Raw genomic sequence first — 13,369 nt, 5'->3', positions numbered from 1 at the left:
GATATACAGAGCAGGAGCCATGCCCTGACCTCCCGCATAGCCCACGTACAGTCTCTGTGGAGCCCCCGAAGAAGGCACATTTGTGAAGACGCGCCCATCCTTAACCTCCTCCCATGCATGCCCCGTGCCTCAGGGGGACACCACACAGAGCTTGGTTCTCCCCCATCTCGCTGGCCCCAGCGTACTAGGGGGCATGCTCACAGGTGTGGAGTGGGATTACCTAGGGGGCAGCTCCATCTCCCACATTCTTCTGCCCTGGGAGGCCCCAAGGGGATGGACTTTGAAGTGGATCCTAAGGTCACCCATCGGTAGCCCCTTAACCCCACCAAAGGTTTTCATTCTCTCCTGCCAGTCAGGGGGCTGGCCTGGGGTCACACGGACCCCTGGAAGTACATTTCATTCCCAGGAATAGGGCTCCTCCCCACTCCACTCCTCAGTCCTGAAAGATATATTTTTATAGCCCTGTGGACATAAATCCACTCCCCAGAAAAACCTGTAGGGTGTGGAATCCCTTCCCTGACTGCCAGTAGTCTCAGTTGCTGATTAAATTCAAAAGCAGTGTAGACAATAGAGCCCTAAGCCCAATGTGGACGCCCCCTCCCCTCTCTGTAGGATCAAAGCTGCTCCTTGAGGCTGTGATCCTGGGCCAGGAGGTGTGTGTGTGGAGGGGGTGATTAGAGCCAGGACTCTCACCAAGGAGGAAGCCCCTTTGCCTGGAGAGTTCTAGGGAAGGCAATCCTTCTTCAGAGGTCCCTAGCCTAGGTTCAAAGGCCAGTGGGAGCAAAGAGGTTGGCAACGGATGGGGAAGCGACTAGACCAGAAAACAGGGGCTTCCTGTTGATGAAGGGGGCCCAGGCCCACTGCCTGGTTCCCTGTCCCTCTTCCCTACCCAAGTCTAAGCTTTCCAACCCCCCACGGAAGCCCCCACCTGATGTGGGACGCAGGTACCTAGAGCCATCATGAAAGAGTCTGGAGGCACGGCAGCAGGGGGGCGGAGTACCCCCATGAGACCAAAGGCAGATTCCTCAGTCCCGTTTTCCCAAATGCTAGGGCTTCCTTCAAGGAAATTTTCCTTTCCCTGGACCCCTCTGAAGATCCCGGCAGATGAGAGAACTAGGGGTCCATTCAGACCCCTGTCTCTTCTCTTCCCATCTCATCTCAGGGGTCTGGGGGACTCAACAGGTGCCAGCCCCCTCCCTCTGACCCCATAAGCTTCTCCTCTCTCACTGAGCCCCTTGGGATCTATTTCTCAGTTCTGCCCCTCACCGCCGCCAGCCCCCCGCCCCCTCCCTGCTCCGGCCATCACAGAAACGCTCGCACAGCAATTTAGAGGAGTCTTCACTCTGTGTTGGAAGAGGGGTCTTCGTTCTGCTTAGAAGTTAAGTTTGGAGCAGCCTGGGAGGAAACAGAAGAGAGACCCAGAGAATCAGCGACCACAACCTGAGCGAGAAAAGCAAGCCCTCGTTCTGGGGATACCGGATTCAAGAAACACCAGCGCACATCCCTGAACTGCACCATCCTCGGGAGGCTCTCTCTCCCGGTCCACCTCCAACCTAAGCCTATTCCAAGGCCCCGGCGGACTGGAGGGAGCGAGAGGGCTGCGCCGGGGGTCCAGGGCAAAATGATCGAAGGCAGGAATCCAGGCACCCACCCTTGTATCGATCAAGTACCTCGCGAGGTCACCACCCCGTTCCCAAACCAGCGACCAGGTGTGAGATGGGGCGGGCGGATCTCGGAGGCAGGGCGCTGCCACCGAGCGGAGAGGAGCGGAGCTGGCGGCGGGGGCGGGGTGGTGGTGGTGCGGGCACGAGGCACAAGGTGGCCCGGCAAGGGGTGGGAGCGCAAGGAGGGGAGCGGAGGATTTCAGCGCAGGGACAGGACGCGGGGAGGGGAGGCTCCGCCAGGGGGAGGAGCCGCTACCCGCGTCCCGCTGTCGGGGCTCCCTCCCGTCGCAGCTCCGCTATAAAACCGGGACCGGCATGATCGCGGCACCCCCGGAGGCCTCCTCGGCACGCGACCCCCGGCCCGGCGGCGTCTTTGCTCTTGTGCGGGATGCGGCTGCTACCTGCGCTCCTGGCCCTCGCCGCCGCCCGGCCCTCGGCCAGCGCAGGTGACAGCGCGGGCTCCCGTCCGGCGCCTCGGCGGGCGGCCCCTCGGCGCCCCCAGCCCCAGTGCGCGCGGGGCTCGGGCTGCTTGGGCACCGCGGCGGCGATGGGGCGGGCGGGCGGACGCGACGGGCGCGAGCCCGTGGGAGCACCCGAACGGCCACGTGCGGCGGCGGAGCGCTGTGTGCGCGGCTGCAGGGCTTGCGGGGCCCCGCGGCGCTCTGCCGGGTGGATGCTTCTCCGACACGCCTCGACGCACGCAGCGGTTCTCGCCCCTTCTTGGCGTTGCGCGCGCCTTTGGTCCTCAGCCTGTCCTGGGGTCGCTGTCCGTCCCGCCGGGGCTCGGTGCTGAGTGGCTGCCCCCTGCCCAGAGCACGGGCAACAGACTGGGGGTGGTGGGGCCCTGGCTTTTCTGCTTCTCACCCTGGGTTCCTTGTCGTCCGAGGCTGCGGGTCCCCTTCCCCTCCCCAGCCCCCAGCGTCCAGTTAGGAGCCTGCGGCCGGGGGGGGGGGGGGGGGAACACTAGGAGACCCAAGGCCCTGGCGGAGCCGGTCTTTCTGGCCAGGTTGATTTTCGTTTAAAGATTAATGATGTGGCCGAGCTCTTAATTATTCGCCTAGGTGGGAAGTGGCAGGAGTTGTGTGTTAATATTTGATAAGGAGTTGAAAGCGCTTCCAACCCCACGGCTTGGCACAGGGATCCGGGGAGACATCTCTTCTGCGACCCCACAGGGGACCATCTACTCTGCAGGAAGCCCCCATCTGCCAGTCCCAGCTCAGCTACCCCTCGGATGGTCCCCCGTTGGGGTCCAGCTGGCCTCACTTCCTCTCCAAAGCTAGATGTTCCATTCTTGGAGTCATGGAGTGAGGGGTGAGGGTGCCCTCAGCAGCAGAGGAGAGAGTATGTGCCCTATGCAGGAAAGATTTAGCTGGGGGTTGTGTGTGGGGGGGGGGTGGTGGTGGAGGGGATGAGGGGAATCTTGCAGAAACTACTGGCTTCTTCCTAGGAGAGGAGGAAAGACGGATATGAAAAAATGTGTATGTAAAGTTGGAATTTGAAACCTACCTAAGGGGATGGGCTCAGTAGGCAGAGGAAAGAGATTACACTTTGCAATTAATTCGGTTGCTTTGTAATGGTGTGGCCCTGGGTAAGGCACTTCACCTGTTTTCTCACAACATAGAGATAGTTATCCTGACTTCAGGTGTTTTGAGGATTCAGGTGAGCTAGTGGGTGTGAGTGCTTAGTGCGGAACCTGAGAGGCGCATGGCAGACACCCCATGTGTGATCCCTGTCACGGCTCTACCAGCCAGCCAGGACTCTATCTCAGCTGCCCCCTCCTAAAAGCTCTGCTCCCGAAAGCACTGGGGCTTTCGGACTAGAAACTGTCTCAGGATCTGTCTTCCTCCACCCGTTTCATCCCTGGGACGCTTGCGGCTGGTGAGTGACCAGCATACACATCAGACGACCCACAGCACCTGCTGCCGTGGAGGGAGGAGGAGGGGAGAGGACCACAGGCCTCTTCGGGGCCCCAGAACCCTGGCCAGGAGTGGTTGAGACTTTGCCAGGGCATACTTGGGTTTTGCTGAGCTGGTTTCCAGGATTCCTTCTTCCCTACAGAGTGGGAGGGTAGAGTGAGCAAGGTCCATCAGAGAACTTCCTGGGTCACTTCCAAAGAAAGGGGGTGGGTGGGGGGCAAGTTGAGGGTGGGGGACAGAGGCTGGGTGATTGGTGATGGTTGTGCGGTCTGTGACTGCATCCCTGGTCAGGGCAGGTCACCTTGGTAGAACCTGGAGCTTGGAGCCCAGATCTGTCTGTGGGGAGCCCCTCTCCTTCCCAGGCTCTCTGGAGATGGCCCAAGGCTGCAGGCTTGTCATTACTTGCAAGGGCAGCCCTCTCACAAATGAATACAGGAACCTGATCTGGTTTGTGACTCTGCCACCTCAGCCCATGGACATAGACCTGACCCCTGGCCTCACCATCATTGTTTTCCTGGTTCTTGCCTCCCGAAGAGGGTAGTTACAAGAGCATTCAGCCACACAGGTCAGAAGTCTCCATGATTAAGACAGTGGATCAGAGGTCACCATTACAAAACCAGGAGCTGTAGCCAGAGTCAGGGAAGAGCACATTCCTGAGAATGGCTCAGCCTGAACCAGATGGGCCCTGGGAGGGTGAGAGGAGGGTCCGCCCTTCAGGACTCTGGATTCAGCAAGGCTTCCCCGGTCAACCTTGGAGGCCCCTTCTGCCTTCAGGACCTTTGAGAGGGAAAGACAGAGGTGAAATATAACAAGAAGGCTTTCACGGTTGCAAATGAGCTCCATCCATCCATTGTCTCCTCAGACACTTACCAAAGTCCCGTTTGGTGGCAGTTCATTCTGCCTGAGGTAGAATGGAGGGCTCAGGAAAGTTAATGAATTCTCCTGTAGAGATTAAGCAAGAGCCAGAGCCGGGACTGGATCAGGTGAGCAGGCTCCAACTTCAGCGCTCTGGCCACCTGCAAAGAGGGGCCTGGGTGGGAAGTGGCCACTGCCCCTTGCAGAGCTGATCCCCATGGGGGGTTCCTTGGATGCAATTCCCCGGGGGAGGGGGGCAGCAAAGCCCTGTCCAGGGCAGGGGATGGACTGCCATGGGGAAGACACTGCAGGAACCAGCAGACTCTGAGAGAGGCCGGACCAGCAGGGCAGGCGGCAGGCTAAGCCTCCGACCCACAGTCAGGAAACGCAAAGCCTTAGCTGGCTCTGAGGGGCCTGAAGTGAGGTGCCCCGTTTTCTGGGGATGCTCACTCTCCTGGCTTGGAGCCCCTCATCCCCTCCCCTACTGAGAACCTGACCTCCTCCTGGCTCCCTTCCCACCCTGGCCTCATTCCAGAGACCCCAGAGAAGGTGGGGTGGATGGAGGCAGCCCCTTGAGAAGGGGGCGGATGTGCTCAGAGGCCTCAGCTCAGGCTGAGTGGGAAGCCGTGCTTTTCTTAGGAATTTTCTCATCCCTGAGTTCTTTCCAGCTCACTTCATTTCTCTCCTTTCTGCCCAGACTGGGCTTTGGCCATCTGCACATTGATCTGAGGCCAGCGGGAGGGAGGCCAGGGAGAGGAAGACCCACTGGGGACTTTACTATGCTCTTGGCTGCCTGGACTACTCTACTGTCTCTCATTTAATCCTCCCACAGCCCAGTGAGGTGGATGCTATTAGCTCCATTTGACAGATGAGAAAACTGAGGTTCAGAGAGATGAAGGTGACTTGCCCCTAAGTGGCCCAGCCAGAATTCCAGCTCTGGATCAAATGTTTTGTCCACCTTACTGCTGCAGCCTTTTTTTTTTTTTTTTTTTAAATCAATAGACTGTAGAGCAGTTTTAGGTTTACAGAAAAACTGAGCAGAAAACACAGAAAGTTCCAAGGTGCCCTGCCCTCCCAGTCTCCCCCATTGGGTAATATCCTGCATTTAGTGTAGTATGTTTGCAGGGCAGCCTCTTTTCAGAGATGCTGGTTCTACTGCCCGGAACCAGAGCTGGGATTAGAACCTGAATCTGGCCCACATACCAGGATTGCGGGGTGGTGGGACAGGGGAAAAGGCCTGACTGCCTTCCCTGGTGGGCTGTAAGAGTTTAGTCCAGAATGGGTCTTACTCACGCAAGAGCGTGTGTTCCAGGGAAGGGTTAGTCTAATCTCCTCCATCATCCCGGATCAAGTCTGGGAAGGCAGCCAAGCTGAACTTGGCTCTCTTGTCCCAGGAGGGGAGACTGGGCCTAATCCTCCTCCTGTCCTCTTGCCAGAACCTCCCTTCCAGGTTTGGGGTGGGAGATACAAGGGAGGAGGAGGAGGAGGCTGATAGCAGCTGGAGGACAGTGTCAAGGCCAGCCCCTGGGGTGGAGGTGAGGGCCTCAGAAGGCCTCCCCAGGCCTCTCAGGAGTGGCTGCTTTGCCTGACGACCAGTGCCCTGGGCACGATGACCAGGTGGTCAGCCATGGGTCAGGACACCTGGCGCCTGGCTGCTTCTACCACTTCTGGCCCCATCCCTATATCATCCTTATATTTTCTCAAGTCTCCTTTTGGGCCTCTGTCCCAGACTCCAGGAATGCTCCATCCCAACCCAAGGGGGTCTCTGACTCCAGGGATATTCCTAGTCTCTGGCCCACTGTATACACACACACACACACACACACACACACACACACACACGAGTGTTGCTTATGTGCACACAGCTCAAGTCTATTCCTAGACACATGTGTGCACAAATACACCAACACAGGTCTCATATCCTTCCTCTCTCTACTCCAGAGTCACACTGGTGCTACGACATTCAAGCCAGGGCCTCCAACTATACCTGCTTGGGTGAGTACAGAAAGTCTTGGGGACAGGCTTTTCTGCATGGTGGGGACTGCCCAAGTCAAAATGAAAACCCAGGGAGGGTGGGAAGGATAAGGGTAATGATGGCCCCCCAGCCAGATAGCAGTTCCTCAAACACACACACACACACACACACACACACACACACACACACACACACACAGTCCTGGTGCTCTGAGGACAGGGAAGGTAGAGTGACCCGAGTCTTCCCTGGCATCTGCTGTCACTGTCACTAAGAGGGGAAGTGTTCTATCAAACAAATCAACGTACCATCAGATATAGAGACACATTTTACTTTTTTTTTTTTTTAAGTAGGCTCCCTGCCCAACATGAGGCTTGAACTCACAACCCTGAGATCGAGAGGCACATGCTCCACCAACTGAGCCAGCCAGGCGCTCCACATTTTGCTCTTATAACAAAATGGAGAGTTGGTTCTATTCCAGTGACACCTCTTCGGGTGGACCTGGGAGCTTGTCCTTTGCATTTATTTTTTTCCACTGTTGATCAGTTTCCCTGCAGTCTGCTGTCCTGCTGCCTGTGCCATGTTTCAGTGACTGAACCGTGCTGTCCCCTCCCCATGCCCCAGCCACCCATGTTCAGGGAATCAGCATCTTCCAAGGGCTCCTTCTCCGCCTCCAAGCCCTCAGATAATGCTGTTAGTCAGGGTGTCTTTTCCTATGTCCCCTTCCAGGGGATGCCACTCACAGCTTCCAAGCACTGTCCCCTTCCCCTCCTTGAACTTGAGGAGGTGCCCTGTGCCCCTGACTCTCAGCTGACCCTTCCTCCCTGCTCAGGACCTAGCCAGTGGGGTGGAGACTGCCAGAAGAACAGCCAATCCCCCATCAACATTGTCACTACAAAGGCACAGGTAGATCCAGACCTGGGACCCTTCTCCTTCTCTGGCTATGACAAGAAGCAAAAGTGGAAAGTCCAAAACAGTGGGCATTCAGGTGGGTGTCGGGCGGGTGGGAGGTGGGGACCTGGGCGGTGGGGGGGGGGGGTCCTCCAGGTTCACCTTTGCTGTGGAGGGGCTGCAAAGCCCAGGGGTGGGAGGGTCGGGGAAACAGGACGGGCTTCGGAAGGGAGGGAACACTTCACAGTATCTTCAGTACTTTCATCGGAGCAGTCTGGGTAACGGAGGGCAGCATGCTAGGAAAAAGGAACAATGTGGCAAAGGCGCAGAGTTATGAAGTGGCTTGGCGTGTTCAGAAAATTGTGTGTGGCACCGTGTGCGGCACCGTGTGCATGGAGGTAGAGGGCAGAACTAGGATGGGCCAGAGTCAAGCCAGGAGCAGCTGAACTGGGCCCGGGGTAAGTCACTGACCCCAGGGCTGAGGAGTTTGGATATTCCCTTGAGAAGGCCTGGGAATGAGGGGAGGGCTTGAAGCAGGGGCGGGACTGGGCTGAGGTACATGTATGGGCTAGCGGGGGTGTGCAGAGGGAGAGGCAGGCTGTGGGGGGCAGCGTGTGGGCAGGGACAGGTCTGGGCTGTACCACCTGTCCGATCCCATCCTGTCCCTGAAGGCCCAGGGCTGTTGCCTGTGAAGGATGGGAGGCAGGAGAGAAGCTTCTGTGTGGGTGGGGCTGGGAGGAGGGGGTGCTGGGAGAGGCTAGGGGAGCAGGTGCGAGGACTCGGCCCCCTCTTGTGCCCTCCAGTGATGGTGCTGCTGGAGGACGAGGCCTCCATTGCTGGAGGAGGACTGGCTGCCCAGTACCGGGCTGTACAGCTGCACCTGCACTGGTCCGAGAAGCTGAATGAGGGCTCAGAGCACGCCCTCGATGGGGGTCGCTTTGCCATGGAGGTGAGGGCCCTTTTCCAGGCTGGTGCGTGGTTGGGCTCTGGGTGGACCTGCCTTGGGCAAGAAGGGTGCTCCAGCCCCCTCACAGGTCCTCTCTCCATTCCTCTTCCCACCACCAGATGCACATAGTACACGAGAAAGAGAAAGGGACATCGAGGAATGCGAAAGAGGCCCAGGATTCCAAAGATGAATTTGCAGTGCTGGCCTTCCTGGTGGAGGTGGGACCCTCATCCCCTAGGGTCTAAGAGCCTGCTTCTTAGGATCCAGAGATCTGGGATTCCAGCAAGGCAGGAGGGGATGGGGGACCCCAACTTCCCCTCGGTTTCTCAGCGACTTGTATACCCCTAGGTGGGGAGCCCAGAGCCTCTTGGGGCCTCAGTCCCAGAAGCTGCCTGCCCTCACTACCCCAGACGAGGAGAATGGACTGGTGGTCACTCCTGGCTCTCCACAAGTCCCTCTCAAGCCCCCTTCCCTTCTGTTCCAGGCTGGATCTGAGGAGAATGATGGCTTCCAGCCCCTGGTGGAGGCACTGTCTTATGTCCCCAGACCTGGTGAGTGGCTGGGAGGAAGGAGAGGGGAGGAGACCTCTTCCTACAGAGGAAGGGCTGGGATGATGTAGTGGCCTGGGCTCTCGGGGATCCCCTGCTTCCCCCACCAACTGACAGTATCCTCTGTACATATCCCCGCCCCAGAGATGACCACAGAGATGAAAGAGAGCATCAGCCTGTTCGACCTGCTGCCCAAGAAGGAGAAACTGAGGCATTACTACCGCTACCTGGGCTCACTTACCACTCCAGACTGCCAGGAGGAGGTCGTCTGGACGGTGTTCCAGGAGCGCATTCAGCTCCACAAGGATCAGGTACATCCGGCCCAGCCAAGGGTGTGGCCTCCAACTGCCCAATGACCTAGAAACCATTCCTCTGGATCCTCATGGAGGCCCCCCAGGCTGGGGTGGGGATGGGGCACCCCAGGGAGCTGAGGTCCTGTTGGTTGAATCCATAGACATTCCGTGGGGCAGATAAACAAGAAAGGTCTTGCTTATTCCCTCCCTGGTTTGAGGGATGGAGGGGTGGCTGTGGCAAGAGCTGTAAGAAAAGGCTTCCACACTGCCCCCTGCAAGCAGGTGGGACTTTTCCAGCTGAGGGCAGGGAGCTGGTGTCCTGGGGGAGGAGGGGTCAGCAAGGGGGAGGGGCTGGAGCTGGCCAATGGCAGCTGAGAGAGGGGCAGTGTAGCCACAGTAGGAAAACAGTCCATTCATTCAACAATGGTACTCAAGGCCTTATAACGCACTAGGCTCCAGGGATATAGCCGTGAACCCAAGGGCCAATATCCCTGCCCCAGTGATACCTGCATTGCAGAACAGTGGCTCTCAAAGTGTGGTCCCTGGTCCAGTGGCATCAACATCATCTGGGAACTTGCTAGACATTTGAATTCTGGGATCTCACCCCAGTCCTACTGAATCAGAAACTGCTCTGGGGGTGGGGCCAGGAAAGTGGGGCCCAACAAGCCTCCCCACCCCCACCCCGCCATGATGCTAATGCACTCAAGTCTGAGAACCACTCTTCTGTAGTAACAGCGGTAATACAGCAGTGATCAGTGATTATGGGCCCTCAAAACTGTGAGCTGTGTGTCCACCTGGCTAAGGGAAGCTAATGGGAACTAAGCCCCCACCAGTGCCAAGCACTCTACATCCCTTATTCTTTTCGTCTGCACAAAAACCTGAGAGCTGGGGGCGGGGGTGACCCAAAAACAAACAGACAAACAAACAAAAATCCAAGAGCTAGGGATTCTGAGCCCCTTTACTAAAGAGGGCTCAGAGAGGCAAGGTGAATGGCCTGGGGTCACACAGCAGGGAGCACAGCTCTGCTTGCTCCTCACTTCCTGCTGAGTCCCATCCCTTCCACAGATCCTCACCTTCTCCCAGAAGCTGTACTATGATAAGGAGCAGAAACTGAGAATGACAGAAAATGTCAGGCCCTTGCAGCAACAGGGGCAGCGCCTCGTGTTCAAGTCTCAGGCCCCAGGACAGCTGCTGCCCTTGCCTCTGCCCGCCCTGCTGGTCCCCACATTCACCTGCTTGACGGCTGGCTTCCTCCGATGATTGCTCCCTTCTGGACACTTGACCTCTGCTCTCGGTGTGTAGAGGCCTGGGGCCTTCATTCCTCAGGCTTCCTAGCATGGATTTGGATGATGATTAAACGGATATATTTTTGGAGAAACCCTTCTCAGGTCTAATTTTAGTTTCCAGGACCATCCTGCCGTTTCCCTCAAACTGCCACCGTTCCGGGGGGGCCTGGAGTTCTGGAGATTTCTTCTTAGCAGGGACCACCAGGCACCCCCTTCCCGCTTTGTGAACTCCCTGTCTACACCCCACTTGGACAGATGCAAAGACAGCTCAAGTTCCAACACAGAGAAAACCAGAGAAGTTCCAATCCAGCCTCTTCACGGTATAACGGGGGAAGCCAAAGTTCAGAAAGGAGAGCAGGCTGGGTGGAGGCCACACAGTGGGGCTCTGGCCGAGGTGGCTCAGACACCAGCCCAGCGCTGTCTCCTCTGTACTCGGGCTGGAGAGTGTGGGTCATGTGTGGGGGCAGCCTAGGCAAGGTAGGCACCAGGGGGTTCATTTATTTGCCCAGTACTTCTTTTTTTTTTTTTTTTTTTTTAAGATTTTATTTATTTATGTGACAGAGAGACAGCCAGCGAGAGAGGGAACACAGCAGGGGGAGTGGGAGAGGAAGAAGCAGGCTCAGAGCGGAGGAGCCTGATGTGGGACTCGATCCCGGAACGCCAGGATCACGCCCTGAGCCGAAGGCAGACGCTTTAACGACTGCGCTACCCAGGCGCCCCTTGCCCAGTACTTCTTGAGCGTCTAGTTCTAGGCACTGGGGATGTGGCAGGGAAGGCAGATGAAAAATGCCAGCCCTCCTGGAGTCCCCAGTCTAGCTGGAGTCACTAAAAATAAAATATACATCGTACACTGTCTCCGAAGGCAGTAAGAGCTATGGAGAAGGAGAAATCGGGAAAGGAAGGTGGTTAGGGAAGGTTAGGGAAGACCTGAAGGAGGCCAGGGAGGGGGACCATCTGGAAGCCATCAGGTGCTCCTGTGTGGAGAGAAGGGCGCCAGTCAGAGGAACAGCAGGGAGGCCAGCAGGACTGGAGTGAGGGAAGGAGAAAGTCCTAGAGAGAGCTGGAGGGCAGGAGAGGGGAGGGGTAACAGGGAAAAGGGAGAGGTCAAGTGGGGGGGGGCAGGGAGGGCTTGTAGTAGGACATTGAAAGGATGCTGGTTTTCAATGTGAGATAGCTGGGACCCCCCAGAGGCTAGAGCAGAGGGGCCTAATGTGCTGCATTGGGGGAAGCGGGGCTGCAGGGGTGAAGTGGGAGGGGAGGTGGCCGCAGTGATCCTGGAGCTAGCTGATGGGTCACAGGTGAATCCAAGGGTCTCTGGACACTTCATGAGACCAGGAGGAGGCAGGTGTGGAGAGGAGGGTCCAGAAAACTGAAGGAGGAGATAAGGGCCCCAAAGACAGGTCCCAAGCCTGGCAAGAAGGGTTGGAGGGGTCCCAGGCTCTGGGATCTCATCATCCAGGGCAGGGCTGGATTGTGGAGCATGAACTGGGGAAGGGGAGGAGAATGGGCCTTGCTGGGTGAAGAGGAGTCCCTGGGGGTCTCTAGCAGGCTTTACCATCTGGAGGTGGTGAACTTCCCCAAAGGAAGATGTGTAAGCTAGTCGGGCACTCAAGGGATCCCATTAAGCCCCTCCATGCCCACCCCCTGCAAGCCATTAGTCTCTGGAAGGGACCTGGTTGGTGGAGGTGACCTCTAGGCCTTCTGCTGCCTTGACACTCTCAGAGCCTCTGACCACCCCTGGGTCTGGGAAGAGGGAGAAGCCTCCCCTCCCCTTTTCCCCTTCGTGACCAAGAATAAGCACCCCCCTCCCTTCGCGGGTGACCTTGTAGCCGTGGGGGGGGGGGGGTGGTATTACCATCACCATGGCAACAGCAGGCAGCCTGTGTCAGCAGGGGGTGTGTGGACACCAAACCTGTTCTTTGGTTCCTGGTGCAGCCTGTGGGGGATCTGAGATTTCAGCAGTACCCTGCCCCTCCCACCCAAGGCTCAGGGCTCTCAGAAATCCCAACTGTGCCCCCCACAACAACCCCACCCCACTCCGTCCCTGCCCTCAAGGCGGCATTCAGTGAATAACAGGGCAGCAGGAGCTGGAACCCCCAGCTCTCCCCAAGGGACTAGAGGAGCCCAGGGGAAGGCACATGACCCTCCCTCGTCCCCCTGACCCCATAATAGTAAACCTGGCCAGTGGGTGCCAGAATGGGTACAGCTTGTTCACGTCCCACAGCTGAAACCTCTTCCCTGAGCTGTGTCCGCCCTCCCTCATGCGTAAGGCCGACAAAGTGCTGTGATTCACAGCAAGGTCATTCCTGGCCAGTCACTGCAGGAGCCATTCCTGGAATTGGCCCCACACCCTGGAGGTCGAGCCTGACAGGCAATCCCTCTTGTGGGGTGTGTGTGCTCTTGAGAGCCTCCTCTTCTGACTCAATCCGGTCGTTCCTTGCTGCCCCACCACCCTGGGCTGACTCCGTTCTAGAGAAGGCGCTTCCTCCCTGGAGACCCCGCCTGGCTCCTGACGCAAGTCTGCCAGAGATGACAGGGGGCTGAGCCTGCCTGATGATGCAGAGAGAGGGCTAGCCTACCCTCCCCACAGCCCTGCTTTCATTTATTTCTAATGCCCCTTGGTCCCTGCACTGGGCATACAGTGTGTACACACACACAGCACTGTGGCTGCCCAGGCCTGGGGAGGGTGCAGTGCCTGACAGTTTTGGTCACCACCTGACTTCTCTGAGATTACTGACTCCCAGCACAGACCATGATACACATTCACCCCCTGAGTACCAGACACGGGCCTCACTACAATCCCGTAGTATTATTTCTCTATTGCACAGACGAGATGCTGAGGCACAGAGAGAGGTTAGGGTGATGTGGGAAACAAAGGCGGAAGAAAAATTCTTCCGTTTCCTTACTATTTACAGCCCACTGACAAATCCTTCAAAGAGGCAGAGTGATATTCCTCTAGGGACTCAATTGTGTCGATGTTGACACTCTGATAAGGGCC

At 57.5% G+C, this 13,369-nt stretch overlaps 1 protein-coding gene across 1 annotated transcript; it reads left to right on the top strand.

Annotated features, from left to right (window-relative positions):
* Positions 1–1,909: 1,909 nt before the first annotated feature.
* Positions 1,910–10,463, top strand: CA4 (carbonic anhydrase 4). The gene is made up of 8 exons (XM_026517510.4): positions 1,910–2,110; positions 6,377–6,430; positions 7,240–7,395; positions 8,102–8,247; positions 8,364–8,462; positions 8,729–8,795; positions 8,937–9,103; positions 10,151–10,463. Exons 1-8 carry the CDS (start codon positions 2,053–2,055, stop codon positions 10,343–10,345), a joined length of 942 nt encoding a protein of 313 aa, XP_026373295.1. The 5' UTR covers positions 1,910–2,052; the 3' UTR covers positions 10,346–10,463.
* The last annotated feature ends 2,906 nt before the right edge of the window (positions 10,464–13,369 follow it).

This window comes from Ursus arctos, unplaced genomic scaffold, assembly GCF_023065955.2.
Source record: "Ursus arctos isolate Adak ecotype North America unplaced genomic scaffold, UrsArc2.0 scaffold_24, whole genome shotgun sequence".
NCBI classification, from domain to species: domain Eukaryota; kingdom Metazoa; phylum Chordata; class Mammalia; order Carnivora; family Ursidae; genus Ursus; species Ursus arctos.
The sequence above is the reverse complement of the archived record's forward strand: the minus strand, read 5'-3'. Positions and strand labels throughout refer to the sequence as shown.

What these genes read in the sequence shown, in the direction of transcription:
- CA4 (XM_026517510.4), top strand. Translation starts at nt 2,053, where the DNA reads ATGCGGCTGCTACCTGCGCTCCTGGCCCTCGCCGCCGCCCGGCCCTCG. An exon ending in GTCTTATGTCCCCAGACCTG is followed by an intron (nt 8,796 to 8,936) that starts GTGAGTGGCTGG and finishes TCCCCGCCCCAG; the next exon opens with AGATGACCACAGAGATGAAA. An exon ending in TTCAGCTCCACAAGGATCAG is followed by an intron (nt 9,104 to 10,150) that starts GTACATCCGGCC and finishes TCCCTTCCACAG; the next exon opens with ATCCTCACCTTCTCCCAGAA.